Genomic DNA, 14,835 nt, shown 5'->3' with positions numbered 1-14,835 from the left:
CCTTACGTAGGCACGCCTGGATGCGGCTATGCAATTTTGCGGACCCTTTCAAGACGTCTTTCACGAACTCCCCTTTCGATGGATCATCTCTCTTTGGTCCTCAAGTGAAAGAAACCCTGACTAGGTGCGAGACTGATGGCAAGACGCTTTCTGCCGCCGGAGTCCGTTTTGACTCCTTCCAGGCCTTACCCCAAAGGCCAGAAGGGTGGAAAGATGTGGTTCAAAACAATCTCAAGGGACTTCGCCTGACGACAGAGTCGCTTTTCCTACCAAAGGCAGAGGTGGGAATAACAATGGTAGACGCCGCCCTAGAGGCAGGGGGTCCGCAGAACCAGGGCAATCGGGAAGCCTTCCCTGACAAGCCCTTTCAGCATCCCTGAGGTGTTGCCCGGCTGCCCCTCTTCGGAGGCAGTCGGGGGAAGATTGTCACTGTACCCAGAAGCCTGGCTATCCCTGACTCAAGACAAAAGGGGACAGTCCATCATTTCAAGGCTATTCTATCCCCTTTCTTCGCTTTCCAAATCAGTCAAAAATCCCTTCCAGATGTCCCACCCGCTCAAAGGGATCTAGCAGCTTTGGAAATTTCAAAACTGCTTGCAAAAAGAGCAATTCAGCCAGTGCCAGCAGACCAACAAGGATCCGGAATCTACTCAAGGTTCTTTTTAGTTCCAAAGAAAACAGGGGACTGGAGACCGATATTGGATCTCAGTGTCTTGAACAAATCAGTCAAGAAAACAAGATTTCGGATGGTCACGCTGCAATCCATCCTTCCCCTTTTGGGCAAAGGAAACTGGATGTGCTCTATAGACCTTCGGGATGCGTACTATCACATAAAAATGAACAGACGCTCCAGAAGATTCCTCCGCTTCAGGCTGGGAACCAGTCATTTTCAGTTCAGGGCCCTGCCCTTTGGTCTCACCACTGCCCCGGTGTTTACCAAATGCATGGCAGTGGTAGCTTCTCACCTGAGACGACAAGGATTCCAGGTGTTTCCATATTTGGACGACTGGCTCCTCACAGCTCCCACCAAGCATCTCCTTCTGATGGCCAGAGATTACACTTTTCGCGTTTGTCAAAAGCTGGGTATTTCAATAAATTGCGAAAAGTCTGTTTTGTCGCCTTGTCGTACTATTACCTACATAGGCGCAAATCTAGATACAATAAACATGTCTGCAAGGCTAACACATCAAAGGATATCAGACATTCACAAATTGGTATCACTCCTTCTCAACAACAACAGAATCAAAGCCAGGTTAGTTCTAAAGGTGTTGGGAATTATGGCAGCGGCCATACCTCTCCTTCCATTAGCCAGATACCACATGCGGATCCTTCAGTGGATGCTTTACTCAATGGTCATACCAGGAACTTCCAATGTCTCACACCATTGTGATCACGCAGGCGTGCAAAAGCATCTCATGTGGTGGATGTCTTCCCCCCATCTCCTGTCGGGAAGACCTTTTGTTCCACCTCCTCCGGTTGCTACACTGACAACGGATGCCTCCCTGATCGGGTGGGGGGGGCATTATCAGGGCAGGACAGTCCAGGGCACATGGCAACCAAATGAATGCCACTTGCACATCAATGTTCTGGAGATGAGAGCAGTGCTTTTAGCGTTGCAAGCCCTTCAAGACTCTCTTCCCTTGGGAACAATTGCAATCCAGACAGACAATATGTCTGTAGTGTGGTACATCAACAAACAAGGCAGAACCAGATCATATCCCCTGTGTCGAGAAGCACTCAGACTGTGGCAATGGGCGATTTCTTCTCAGCATTTTCTGATAGCAACGCACATCCCCGGGAAGTCCAATCATATTGCGGACAAGTTGAGCAGAGCTATTCTCATGCCTCACGAGTGGTCTCTGAAAGACTCTGTAGTGAGAGAAATTTTTCTCAGGTGGGGTCAGCTTTGCTGCGATCTTTTTGCTACTCCCCAAAACAGCAAGTGCAGAGAATATTTCACTCTATTCCCTTTACCAGGCCAACCCAGCAGAGACGCTCTAGTCCAAGTTTGGCCCCGGGGACTTCTGTATGCATTTCCTCCTTTCCCACTGATCTCTCAAGTAATTCAGAAAGCTATCGCTCAGAAGGCCTCATTGATCCTCATTGCTCCTTACTGGCCTCGACAAGTGTGGTTCCCCTTTCTACATCATTTTCTCTTGGAGCGACCGTGGAATCTGGACCTAGTTCCAGATCTTTTGATCCATCAGTCGGGTCAGTTTCATCGCTCCCTCCCCTCTCTGAACCTCACTGCTTGGTTCCTCCAGTTCCAACCTTAGCCAGGCTTCCTCAATTATCTCACTCTGTTAGAGACATATTGATAGCTTCCCATAAATCTTCCACTAGGAAGATTTATTTGAGTAAGTGGAAACGTTTCACATATTGGGCTCAAGGAAAGGACATAGATCCTTTCACCGCTTCCATCCAACTAGTCCTTGATTTTCTAGCTGAACTCTTCCATGCAGGTTCATCTCCTCTACACTTAAAGTTCAATTGGCAGCTATTTCTAACTTTCATGTGGGTATTTCTGAATCTGCCCTAATGTCCCACAAACTCTGCAAAGCCTTTTTGAAAGGAGTTTTTCTTCTCAGACCTCCTATAAGAAATCCTCCTTCTCCTTGGGACCTAAATTTAGTTCTTGCTTCTTTGATTCTTCCCCTTCGAACCTGCAGCTTCCTGTTCCTTAAAATTGTTATCATGGAAAACTCCTTTTCTGGTAGCTATTACATCAGCTAGAAGAGTTTCAGAGCTTCAAGCACTCAGTTGTCGCCCTCCTTATCTTTTGTTTCATAAGGACAGAGTATCCTTACGAACTAACCCGTCCTTTTTGCCTAAGGTGGTCTCGACATCAAATCTAAACCAAAGCATTGACCTCCCTGTCTTTTTTCCAGAGTATTCCAATAGGTCTGAACAAAAATTACACTGCCTGGATGTTCATCGTCAATTGAGGTACTACTTGGATAGAACAAAACAATTCAGAAAATCTGATCAGCTGTTTGTCTCCTATGCGGAAAGCAGAAAGGGACTTTCGGTTTCTAAGGTATCATTATCCGGATGGCTTACATCTTTGATTTCCCTGGTATATGAAATTAGACAACAAAAATTGCCTAATAAACCTAAAGCCCATTCCACCAGAGCTTTGGCTACTTCTTTAGCCTTCCAAGACAGACTGCCTATTGACACCATTTGTGCAGCGGCTACTTGGGCTACTCCTCACACTTTTATTTCTCATTATAAGTTGGATTTAGCTTCTAGGCATAGAGCTAATTTTGGTTCCACTGTTCTCAGGAGTCTGTTCCGTTAGGCCACCCGGGACAAGGTGCTAGGGACGCGGTCCCATCCAGCAAGAATGAAGGCGAGATAGACAACTTAACATATAGAAGTTATGTTCTTACCATAACGTTCCATGTTAGTTGTCTTCTTCTCGCCTTCTTCTTGCGTCCCACCCTCCTTCCCCCTGGCCTGGACAGACCTAGAGGAGTTGTGATCGTGACCTCTCTTTCTACCACCTCTTTCTTAGGCATATGCTGTTGTGCATATTTCCTGGATCAGGATGTAGGTCACCTTTCTTTCTTCCTGTTGTTAGAGGTGGACTCTGTTTTAGAGTTATTCTGTTACTATTATAAGCTGGGGTTAGCTTACAAACGAGATCTGAGGTAACTCTCGCCTAGCATTGTGGGATATAAGGGGAGCCTCGAGCCGGTGGAACCAACTCTCGAGCTTTTAGAGTGGCCGAGTCGGAGCCGAGGTCGGCTCCGAACCCATCCAGCAAGAAGAAGGCGAGAAGAAGACAACTAACATGGAACGTTATGGTAAGAACATAACTTCTATTTTGGTGCTGCTGCTGCAGAGTAGTTTAAGTCCCTGCAAGAAAAGGGCAAGGCCTTACAGCAGTTGAACATATTTTTATTTACCCGTTTGCCCAGGTTTCACTGGAATTGTCCTAATAAGCCTGCCTTTGTCCGTCAACAGTCTCGCCCTCCCCTCAAAAGTGTGGTAGAAGGGCTTCCCCTGCTAAAGCTACCCAGACTCCTCCTACTCAGAAGCCTCCTTTTCCTAATAAACCAGGTGTTGTTTGACTATCCTGTTCTTGGTCACATTCCTTTTTCTGTGCGTCTTTCCCTGTCCCTTCCTGTTTGGGTAAAAATCAGCCAAGACTACTGGGTTGTATGTCTAGACAATTCCGATTCTTTACTAGAAGTAGTGAATATAGTAACAGAGATAAAGCAACTGTAACTGGGATCTTTAGAAAAGGAAGGAGCAGACTACATAGGAAAACGGGAATTGTGGGAACATTATATACAGAGGAGGAACAAGGTTTACAAAAGGCAGGATGTGAATGAGCTATGCAATATTTAATTGACAATGACTGGATACATTATAAGTGATGTTTAATGTTTGCAACTACACTTATCTGAATGAGGTCTGTGATGCATAATGTTTGCAACTAAAAGAGTTAATGTGGTTTGTTTTTCATTTATACAAATGTAAGATTGCCTGTGTCATATACGATAATTTAAGAAAGATTTTTTTTTTGTTTAAAAAAAAAGATGACTCCTGGGCTCTTCCCACAATTCACCAGGGCTATTACATGGTTTGGAAATTTCTTCCCCCCTTTTTGGGCATTCCTCAGCGTCATCAGGAACAACTGCCCCTTTTTCCAGAGGTGCTTCAGGGCCTGATTGCTCAAGGAACAATTCAAGAAGTTCCATCTCCTCGGGGGGTGGGGGGAGTTACTCTACAGTATTCTTAGTCCTCAGGAAAAAAGGCACCTGGAGACGCATTCTGGATCTTTCTGAGCTAAGCATCTTTTTTGAAGATCCTTTTCTTTCGGATGCTATCCCTTCAAACTGTGTTTTCTCTGATACTTCCTCAGCCTTTTCTAGTTTCCCTGGCTCTCAAGAATGCATTTCTACACATTCGTATTTATCCCCTTTTCAGGACGTTTTTATGTTACTGTGTTGCTTCCTGGCATTTTTAGTTGTCTGCTTTGCCCTTTGGCCTCTCTACTGCCCCAGGGGTCGTCACCAAATGCCTTGCTCTTGTGATTGCTTTGTGCAGGCTAAAGGAGATTCAGGTCTTTCTTTACCTGGATGACATGCTTATTTAGGCTTCCTCTCCAGAGATCTTACTTCAGCATCTACAGTTTACTGTACCCTCTCTTTTTCTTGGAAGGGAGATGTTTCTTTTTGTTTTCCCTACCCTTCCTTTCATTCCGAAAGTCCTGTATAAGATAAAACAGGATGCTCCCAAAATCTTGGTGGCGACTCCCTTTTGACCCAGCCAGTATTGACTCCCTCTGCTCTCTCTTCTGTATCTTGCCAAGGGCAGTCATCATGTTACCTTACAGGGTGGACATACAAAAGACAAGGGATCTCTCATCCATTTCCACCTATCCACACTTCAGCTGACATTGTGGGTGATAGTTTATTGATCCCCTGCAAACAGATGTGCTTTGGGTCCTGCAGAAGACCCGGAAACCCACTATTAGGAAATCTTACTTATCTAAATGCAAGAGGTTTTCTGTTTGATGTCTTTCTTTTAACTTGGATCCACTTACTGTGGATATTCCTTTGGTTGTCGTATCTGTATGAATTGCTCAATGCTGGCCTGGCATATTCTTCTGTTAAGGCCCACCTATCAGCTTTCTCTGCTTGCCTGCCTTTGAACTCCCCCTTTAGCCTCTAGATTTGAGGCCAAGCAGTTTCTTAAAGGCATCCTTCACATTAGGCCTCCCAAGAAGCTTGTCCCTCCTTCCTGGAACCTTAATTATGTTTTAGAAAAATTGACTCAGGCTCCTTTTGCGCTTTCTTCTTCAACTTCCTTAAAGCATTGTTTTTGTAAGACTGTTTTTCATTTTTGTTCCTTACTTCTACCAGATGGCTGTCTGAGCTACAAGCCCTTATGGCTGGTCCCTCCTTTTTTAGTTTTACATAAGGGCAGGCTGTCCCTTCGTACTAATCATTCTTTTATGCCCAAGGTGGTTAATGAGTTGGCTCTTAATCACTCTATTCATTAGCCTACTTAATTCTCTTCTCCTCAGTCTGCTAGTGACAAGGTTTTGCATGCACTGGATTTGCAGAGACAACTCGGATACTGTTTAGATAAGACTAAAGCTTTTTATAAATCTGAACAGCTTTTTGTTTCTTTTCATCCCAGATTCTTTAGGTTTGGCGGTTTCCAAGCAAACTATTTCTTCTCAGATATCTAAAGCCATTTCTTTTTCCTATTCTTTTCATGGGAAAAGCCTTCCTTCTGTTAAGGCACATTCCACTAGGGCTGCTGCTTTTTCAAGGATTTGGATACTAATTTTATTCTTGAGGCAGCAACTTGGACTTCTATGCATACCTTTACTAAGCACTATAAGTTGGATGTGATATCTAGGGCCAGACCTGGCTTTGGCAGGGTCATTTGGCATGTCTTCCTAGAGGACTCTGCTGTCCCATCCTCCTTCCAGTCTTCTTCCTGAGCATTTGCATTCGTCCTATTGTAAGAATACTGCAACAATGATATGGGAGGACATAGTACAGTTGTGTAAAATGTTACTATAACAATAGGTGTCCTCCTCTTCACTGTTGCAGTATTCGTGCCCTCCCTCATCCCCCTGGTCCTTTTTACTTCTGGATGTGTTTACCTATTTTTATCCTTGGACTGTTATTCCTACTGGGGCTTTTTCATTTCTGAGAATGGTACATCTGGACATCACTTTTATGCCCTACGCTGTGCGCTGGTAGCATACATGTGATGTACGGTGTACTCTTTACAACCAAAAAGCTTTGGTATACTGGCCAGACATGAGGCTGCCCTTGTAAAGAATACTGCAACAATGAAGAGAAGGACATCTACTGTTATGGTAAGATTTTCACAACTGTAATTTCCTCCATCCCAAGTTGGGAACGTTTTTTGTACAAGGGTGCTTTTAGTGCCAAAGAAAGAAGATGCTTGAAGGTTAGTTCTGGATCTTTCTTCTTAGACCCATTTGTGATGAGTGCCTTTCATCAAAAATTATATTAATTTACAATATGTTACCTCTTTTTCTACCCTTCAATTTTCCTGGAAACTCTACATTTAAAAGATGCTTATCATATTCCTTTTCGTACACAGGCATTTCTTAATGTTTTAGTGTCTGTATCAGTTTCAGTTCTCTGCTTTACTCTCTCAACTGTCAACCTCATCAAGAGTATTCAGTCTATGAGTAGCTCCAGTTATAGCTTGTTGCAGGCTACGGGGTATCCATTTTCTTTTTTTTTCCTCCCATATTTAGATGAATTGCTTATCTTTACAGTCTTTTTTAAAAATATCAGGAATATTTTACTTGGGAGAGAGATCTCTTAGACAAGCTGGGATTCCAAGAGAACATTCAAAAGTCCTTTTTGACTTCTTCTCATATGATTGCATTCTGGGGTGTCACCCAGACATCTCAGTTCAAAGAACTTTTCATCCACAGGAAAGAATAATCCATATTTAGACTTATTTGTAAGGTTTTCCATTCAGACTTCATTCACTGTGAGGGACTGCTTCACAATTCTTGCTGTCATGGCATTTATGATAACCCTTGTAAAACTACACATGAGAAAGATACAGTGGTATTTGAAGTTTCTGTGGTCCCAGCATCAGCTTACCTTATCTTTTCAATTACCTGTACTGGGGTTTGTCAGTAGAAAAAAAAAATTACTTGGTGGAAGCCACACATATCCCTAAAGTTGGGTCTCCCGTTGTTATTCTCCATTCCAAAACAGTCAGTCATCACAGACGTCTCAAACCTTGCTTGGGAAAGTTTCAAGAGGGATAAAAGCGCAAGTACATAAATTTAAAAGCGATACTTGTCCTGGTCAGGGTACTCAACTCTCTGAATCATCTTTGGTCCCCAGGACCTCTTCAAGTTGTTTAAGATAATATCACAGTCATGAGATATTTACATGCAGGGACGAAACAGGGGCAAAACAGGTCAGTACCCCCTTTGCAGACTAGCCTTTTTTTCTTGTGGTACAGCTTCACAGCACAATCTCACTCTATAGGCATCATTCACTCAGACAGCAACAGCAAACAAGCTGAACAGGACTGGGCAGGCCCTCATGTATGCAAACTAGATCGGGGGGATTTTCCAAGAATTGATCCATCTGTGGGGAGTTCCTCTTATAGACCCATTTGCTTCCTCTGTAAGTAATCAGTTGGCAAGATTCTGCCCCCAGGACTCCATACAAGAAGGCCTCTTTTTGACAGGAATGTACTTGTGTGCTTTTCCAGGATAAATCTGAAGATTCAGAAGGAATCCCCCAAAATCATTCTGGTGACTCCTTTCTGACCCAGGCAACTGTGGTTCTCTCTTCTTTTGGAAATGGCCAGAGACAATTACCTCAAGGTTCCTCACAGAATGGATCTACTTACACAAGATCAGGGCTATTACTGCCTGGATTATAGTCTTAATTTTCTTTATGCACTTTATATTGAGGATATGCAGTAGGTACTTGAGCACCCACTCAAGGCTAGCTGTTGTCTGGTTTTACAATGTTTGTGCGAGTTACTTTCCCATTACTTTTCTTACTCGTCCGTCAAGGTTTATTTATCAACCATTTCAGCATGTCTGCCCATGGATCTTCCTCTTTCAAGGCATTTTCATGTCAAAATGGTTTTGAAAGGGATTTTACCTGAGGCCTCAATGAAAACCAGTTTTGATGATCTTAATTTTGTGTTAGAGAAGTCATTGACATTTTAAGAAGTATCTTTAAGAACTAGAGGGTCAGCCACCCATTGCCAAAAAGGGAACAATTTATAAAACCGTTGTTTTATATATAAATCTGTTTCATACTTTAAAAGTATAGAATCATCATCTCAGAGTCCTGCATAATCCCAGCACCTGGGACATGACCTGCAGATAGATTAGAATACTCAACAGATCTTGCAGATAGATTTGTATGTATTTCACACTGGGAATAAGATTAATAAATTACCGCACCCACATGTCACAGTACCAGTTTGATACTATGAAGCAAACTAAGACTATTGGTCGTAGTGTAGTTTGTGTTCCCAAGAAGTCCCACATGACTAAATGAGTGTGTGATAAGGTTAAACACAATACAGGCCAGTTCTTTTGGTTCTGTAAGTGATTTGCTTGATTGAGAATTTAGTCTTTCCAAGAGGATGATAAAAAGCAAATCATGCATGCACTTCTGGACCATTCTTTTTATTTAAAAAAAAGGTCATGCATTCTTGTCTGGACCATTCTTTTTATTTAAAAAACAAATTATGCATGCACGTCTGGGACATTCATTTTATTTAAAAAAACAAATCTTGCATGCACTTCTGGACCATTTTTTTTATTTTTATATAAATCTCCATCATGGAAGAGTTTACAACAACTAGATGAACAGTTAGACAATGCAAAATATGCCATTTGCCAAGATATAGCAGAAATGATCCCTTTAAGTGTAGGCATTTCTGCTGTAAGCAGAGTTAAGAATTTAAAAGCAAACCTTTGAAAGAAAGAAAGAAAACATGGATAAATTAGAGGTAGCAAAACCAAATACAACAGCAGGACATGGCAAAAAGTTTCACAGTAATCCAAGTACTTTGCTTCTGCTTATCCTATAATCCTAGAGAAAGATTCTCACTTTTATTTTTGTGTTTTCCCCCAGAATGATGGCCCCAAATAGCCACGGATACTAAGAGAGGTTGTGTCAGAGGATACTGCATAGTGTTTAATGCCACTCCATTTTAAAGCCTTTACATTGTTTTCATCAAAACAAGAGATGGATTTGACTGTTACAATAATTAAAAATTTTGTCAGTCTTTAGACACTGCAGTTAGTTCACAGACAGAAAAAGACATTATTTCCTACTACCAAAGAATGGAAAAAAAAGCAGCAGTGGCTTATTTCTTTTGTATCTGAAAAGATTTATAAAAGCAAAGAAGTTCAAGCTGCTTGACCGCACAGTCTTACAGTTTCTGCAAAAGGCATACATGGTGTCCCTTTGCAAGCAGGATGCAAACCATATTTCCATTTGCAAAGGCCTTGAAGTTCTCAAGCTGTAGGTGAGGAATTTCTGCTTACATTTTACTTTTGCTTTGCTTATTTGTTACATAACTTATTTTCTAGAATGTGCATCTCCACTATTTAAGGTTTGAGGTTAAAACATCTGTGCATGTTCTTACCTAGACAGTTGTCTTATTCAAGTCACTTGTACAGAGGCTCCCATTCAGCTTTACGGGAAAACTCTGTTTTTCTTCCAGAGTCTACATTTTTTCCCCAGCCACCAAAAATCCAATTTACAACCCTTCTGGTCAGTGAAGGGATGGAAAAAAGAATTAAGACACAGCAGATGCTAAAGCCAAATTGGCAACTTGAGAGAGAGAAGACTGTAAAGGGCTGATATTGACTGTGTGGGAGGGCAGTGGTTTGTTTCTTAAATTCTGATTGTTCATACTTGTTATACAAATTAAACTGTTTGAGCTGTGATACAGTGGATGTTGCTGTAAAAAAAAAAAAAGTAATGAAATGGAGGTTTATTTATCAAGCTGGGTAGTTGCTGATGTTAGTCCAAAAAAATCGCTGTTAGCATGCAAAGGTCACAGTTTTTCATTTTCCAGTGTTGTGCTATGGGTTTCTGACTTTAGTAATGAATATCAATGTTGTTCCTAAAGTCCCTTTTACTCTTTCTTCCTTTTTATCTTCCCTAGAGTACTATTAATCCAGTGAATGTAATATATCAGACTGGCCCTCAGGAACCGTCAATAATCAGCACGATGCCTATACAGACAGCCTTACCACCAGGTAATATGTAATCTAATTTAAGTAGTACTTGTCAGTCCTGTGTTATAGTTCTGTTTCCATGTAGCTTCCAGCAGTTATTCTAAACGTACTGAAGTGCAGTATTTGGCTGTGTGGTTCACCATTTCATGTGAACACTGATGAGCTTTTTTAAACCTGCTAGCTATTTCTATTTCTTTATTCAGGTGAAAGGTTTGTGTAGTTGCAGTCAGCCTTGCAGGTGATATATCCCTAACCCTTACTGCTTTCACTGGTGCTGTAAACTCAGTTATAGCCCTGCTTTTTAAGGGCGTGTACTTGGTGATTGCATTCAACATTGCAGCTATTTTTATTATATGTAAAATAATATAGGGGATGTTATGTTATGCTTAACAGTATTTAGCACAAATCTAGGGCTGTTTGAAATAGCCGTATAACTGTCACCCTCAACACATTCAAGGGTAAAAATATGATTGCTGATATCTGACATTTGGATCCAGCCCTAAGCACCTCTGCTCCTTCTGTGCTTAGGTCTCCCCCATACTCCTGCAATTTCTTAGCCTTTCTTCCTTGTCCGCTACTGTCTACCACAGCCAGTCACTGTTCTCCCTTTTTCATTCTCTCTCTCTCTCCTCTCCTTCCTTTGTTTATTGGCTTCTGACACGGGAACCATTTTTGAAAATGCCATTATAAATTCATCCTTTTGACATCTGTCTACCACCTTCCTCGTCCATCTTGCTGCTTCTTCAGTTGTCTCCTGTGGCAAATCATTAGTACAATGCACCACGATGTATGTCCACACCCTTCCTGTTGATGATCATTGTGGTCAACTACTCCCAGATTTGTTTAGTCTTAAGCCCCTAGACTCATTCCACTGAGTTGTTGTCTTTCTTAAGTGGGTTGATTCCTAATTCCCTTTATGATTGAGTCTGTAGAGTCCTTAGAATCATTTGTCCACACACTGGTTCACTAGAAGCAGGAGTGTAATTAAACTAAAAAATATATGAACAAATTGCACCCATCTGTACTATTTTTACCTCCACTTCCACTATTCTTATTTTTCTTACTTTCCGTGCCAGTTGGCTCCCTCCCTTTGACATGTGTAAGCTTTTCGTCATCCCTCCTTACTTTTAGTAAGGGACATTTCCACTGCTCTCTCTCTCTCTCGCATTAGTGTCTGTCTCTACCCACTTCCTTTCTCAGTTCACAGTGTTAGAGCCAGAGGTAGGCAGTAACTATCTCCCACTTAATGCTCATCAGTACTCTTCGCATTTGACCGCTTACTTATCTTCTTTATCCTTGTCCCTTTTCATGGCTGGATACCCCCTCCCTTTCTTGTTTGTTAACCCTTCACTTTACTGTGTGCCTTCACTCCTCTCACCACCTCTGCCACTGCTCCCCTGTCCTCTGCCTTCACCCCCTTACTTTTCCCATCCCATTCTGTGTAGAGGTTTCCTGTCCAGCACCACTCTGTCCTTTATGTCTGACTACCCTGCCCACTAACATTTTCCCTTAAGGTTATTAAACTCCACATTTAAGCACTGTGGTCTGCTGTGAAGCTCTCCTACTTTTTTTTACCAAACTATTCTCAATTTAATATAGTTTTAAATGCATCCTTGAAATGTGGTTAAAGCTGTAGGTATTGCAGTGTACATTTAGTGAGTGTAAAGCTGAGAAGGGGAAGGTAGGTGAAGTTTTATCCCTTTGGGGGGGGGGGGGGGGGGCTTCCCATTATGACCTTAAAGTGCTCTATAGTATGAGCAGATGAGATGAGTAGGAGTGACTTCTAAAGTCAAAGTTGCATAAGGAATACCCATCACAAGAGCCGCTAGATTTAAAAACACAGCAGGAACAGGGTGGTGAACATCAAAAATATGCACAGAGCAGTCTTTCCTGGTATTTGACACAATTTTGACAAGATCTGCCTTCATTATCTTGAGTCATTCACACCTGTAGTGCTTCTTAGGTTCTTAGGTTCATAGGTATATTCCCGGCTAATGTCCTCTGGGACCGTTATAAGCCTAGACAAACATCTCAATTGTATCATGCATGATTATGTGCCTTAGAGGTTATTTTAAAGGATATATGTAAGCTAGGGCAAGGTTTATGGGGCTGCCTCTGCCCATTTCAGAAGTAGGTGCTAGACTCGGGGTGTGTTTCCTATCCACTGGTCCAGCTGTATCTTAAATAGGGTTAGGGAAGAGTTGTACTTCACATAGATGGGAAGCCTGTTCCATAGAAGGGGAATTCGCTGAGAGTCATAACTGTCCCTCTAACATGTCTTATTTATCTCACAGGCAAAGTTTAAATCCCTAGATCAAGTAATTTGGATGCTGTTTTTTTATATATTTCCATTTGTCACACCCATATCTCCGTATGGTATCCATATGTTTTTTGGGAGTGGCTTGCTTAACTAATCACTTACCAGTCAATAATAGAGAGTATAAGAAAGGGAAAGAGGAAAGTAACACATTGACACAAAGACTGTTAGTCTGGGATGTCCTGCAGTGGAGATATTAGACATTGTCACTTTTTATTCATATTTTTATATTTGTATTCCTAATTTCATACATGAGAGAGTTATGTGTTCTTGAGGAGCATGATGTAAAGTGTCATAGTGGGAACCATAAAAATACACTGGTACTGCCTGTGTACAGTATGCTGTATTAGAAATATTGCTAGTTATGTATTAGGTAAATATTACATAAATATAATTACTGTGTACATTAATATTTCAGAAAGCAAGTGACTTAAACTATTGCATGTTATCAGGTGAAACGTTATATGATGTTGAAATTCGTATCGATGATTGCACAATAAATTGCACATATTGAAACATATTCAGTTTAGTTTATATTGTTAATTATACAAATAAGCATTCTTTCATGTTTGTATAAATATTTTGGTAAACAAGTACTCATAAAGGAATTTCTTACTCATGTGAAAGCTAATGTCAGTCTAAACAAAAGTGGCCTGATATTGTATGTCAAGGTTGCATGAAAAATAAAAAGTCATTTGCAAAACTTTAAAAAACATTCTGGACTTTTCTGCATTATAATATAGCCTGACTCAGTCTTTCATGATACAGCTAAATTCTTTAGGTAGAGTTCTGACTCATCATTAAGCCATGTATGAAGGTTACCTGAACAAATGTCCTCAAGCAACTAAGCGGTTAGAAGATGAGGAGAAACCTGTGTTGTGCTCCTTAAAAAAACAAAAGAAACAACATATTTAAGGGACATCTGAGTCCTGTCCAGTCTTGTCTAGTGCACAGTGGCTTGAGCACACAGTCAGTAACAGGGTAAAAAAGAAGCGTCAGTAGCACTATCTCACAAAGAATCTTGCAGGACAAGCAGATCCAATAATCCAAAAAGCAAAACAACTTAGGTTGAAGAGTCCCAAAATTGCAGGCCAGCTGTAACTCCAGTGAGGAGCCATAAGCTGGCAAACGAACCTTAAGTGTGAAAAGCAGCAGAAGTTTAACTGAGACTTGCATGCAGTATGTATTTCCAGTAAGGAAAATGAGTAGTTTACACTATGCACTAGGTCTGCAGCAGCTCAGAGAGTAGAATTGTTACTTTTTTTTTTTATTATTATTATTCCTATTACTTCATCTTTTGACACCCTAGCCTGATGCCCCACATCCAATGAAACGTTTACAAGCCTTCTCCATGACCCCGGGCTTGCTCTGTAAGGGTTGGTGCTGGCTTGGGAGCTTAAGGACATCCTGAGGGGGGCAGAATTTGGCTATCACGATATCTACCCAGGATTTTTTTTTTATTTAAGCCCTACTCCATTTCCCTCTTCCTCCCTTGCAGTTTCTTGGTTTTATCCAAAAGGTGTGCATTTAGTGGGGGCATGCTAACATTTCAGCCCCACCTCCATGGCAGCTCAGTTAATGTCCCCAGTGTAATCCCTCTTTGGACTACATCCCCTTCTTCACATATCCTCAGCTTCTACCAGGGATCATGTGGGAATGCCCTTGAGACTGCCTTCCCCAGGTTGGTGGCACATATCCCTCCCCTGCAACTCTGTCAGTTGCCCAAGTCACTAATTGAACTTGTGTCTGTTGTTGTAGTCAGAGCTTTATC

General features: G+C 41.6%; 1 protein-coding gene across 6 annotated transcripts in view; it reads left to right on the top strand.

Annotated features, from left to right (window-relative positions):
* OSBPL9 (oxysterol binding protein like 9) overlaps positions 1-14,835 on the top strand; it is a 2,070,592-nt gene that overhangs the window by 1,449,419 nt on the left and 606,338 nt on the right. For all 6 annotated transcript variants that reach the window (XM_044086075.1, XM_044086074.1, XM_044086077.1 and 3 more), the window contains one exon: positions 10,675-10,768. In XM_044086075.1, coding sequence (XP_043942010.1) covers positions 10,675-10,768 — 94 coding nt within the window. The remainder of the gene's footprint in view (positions 1-10,674; positions 10,769-14,835) is intronic.

The sequence above is a fragment of the Protopterus annectens genome, chromosome 10.part0 (genome assembly GCF_019279795.1).
Source record: "Protopterus annectens isolate FY-2018-M chromosome 10.part0, PAN1.0, whole genome shotgun sequence".
NCBI lineage: Eukaryota > Metazoa > Chordata > Ceratodontiformes > Protopteridae > Protopterus > Protopterus annectens.
This window is presented reverse-complemented; position numbering and strand designations above follow the sequence as displayed.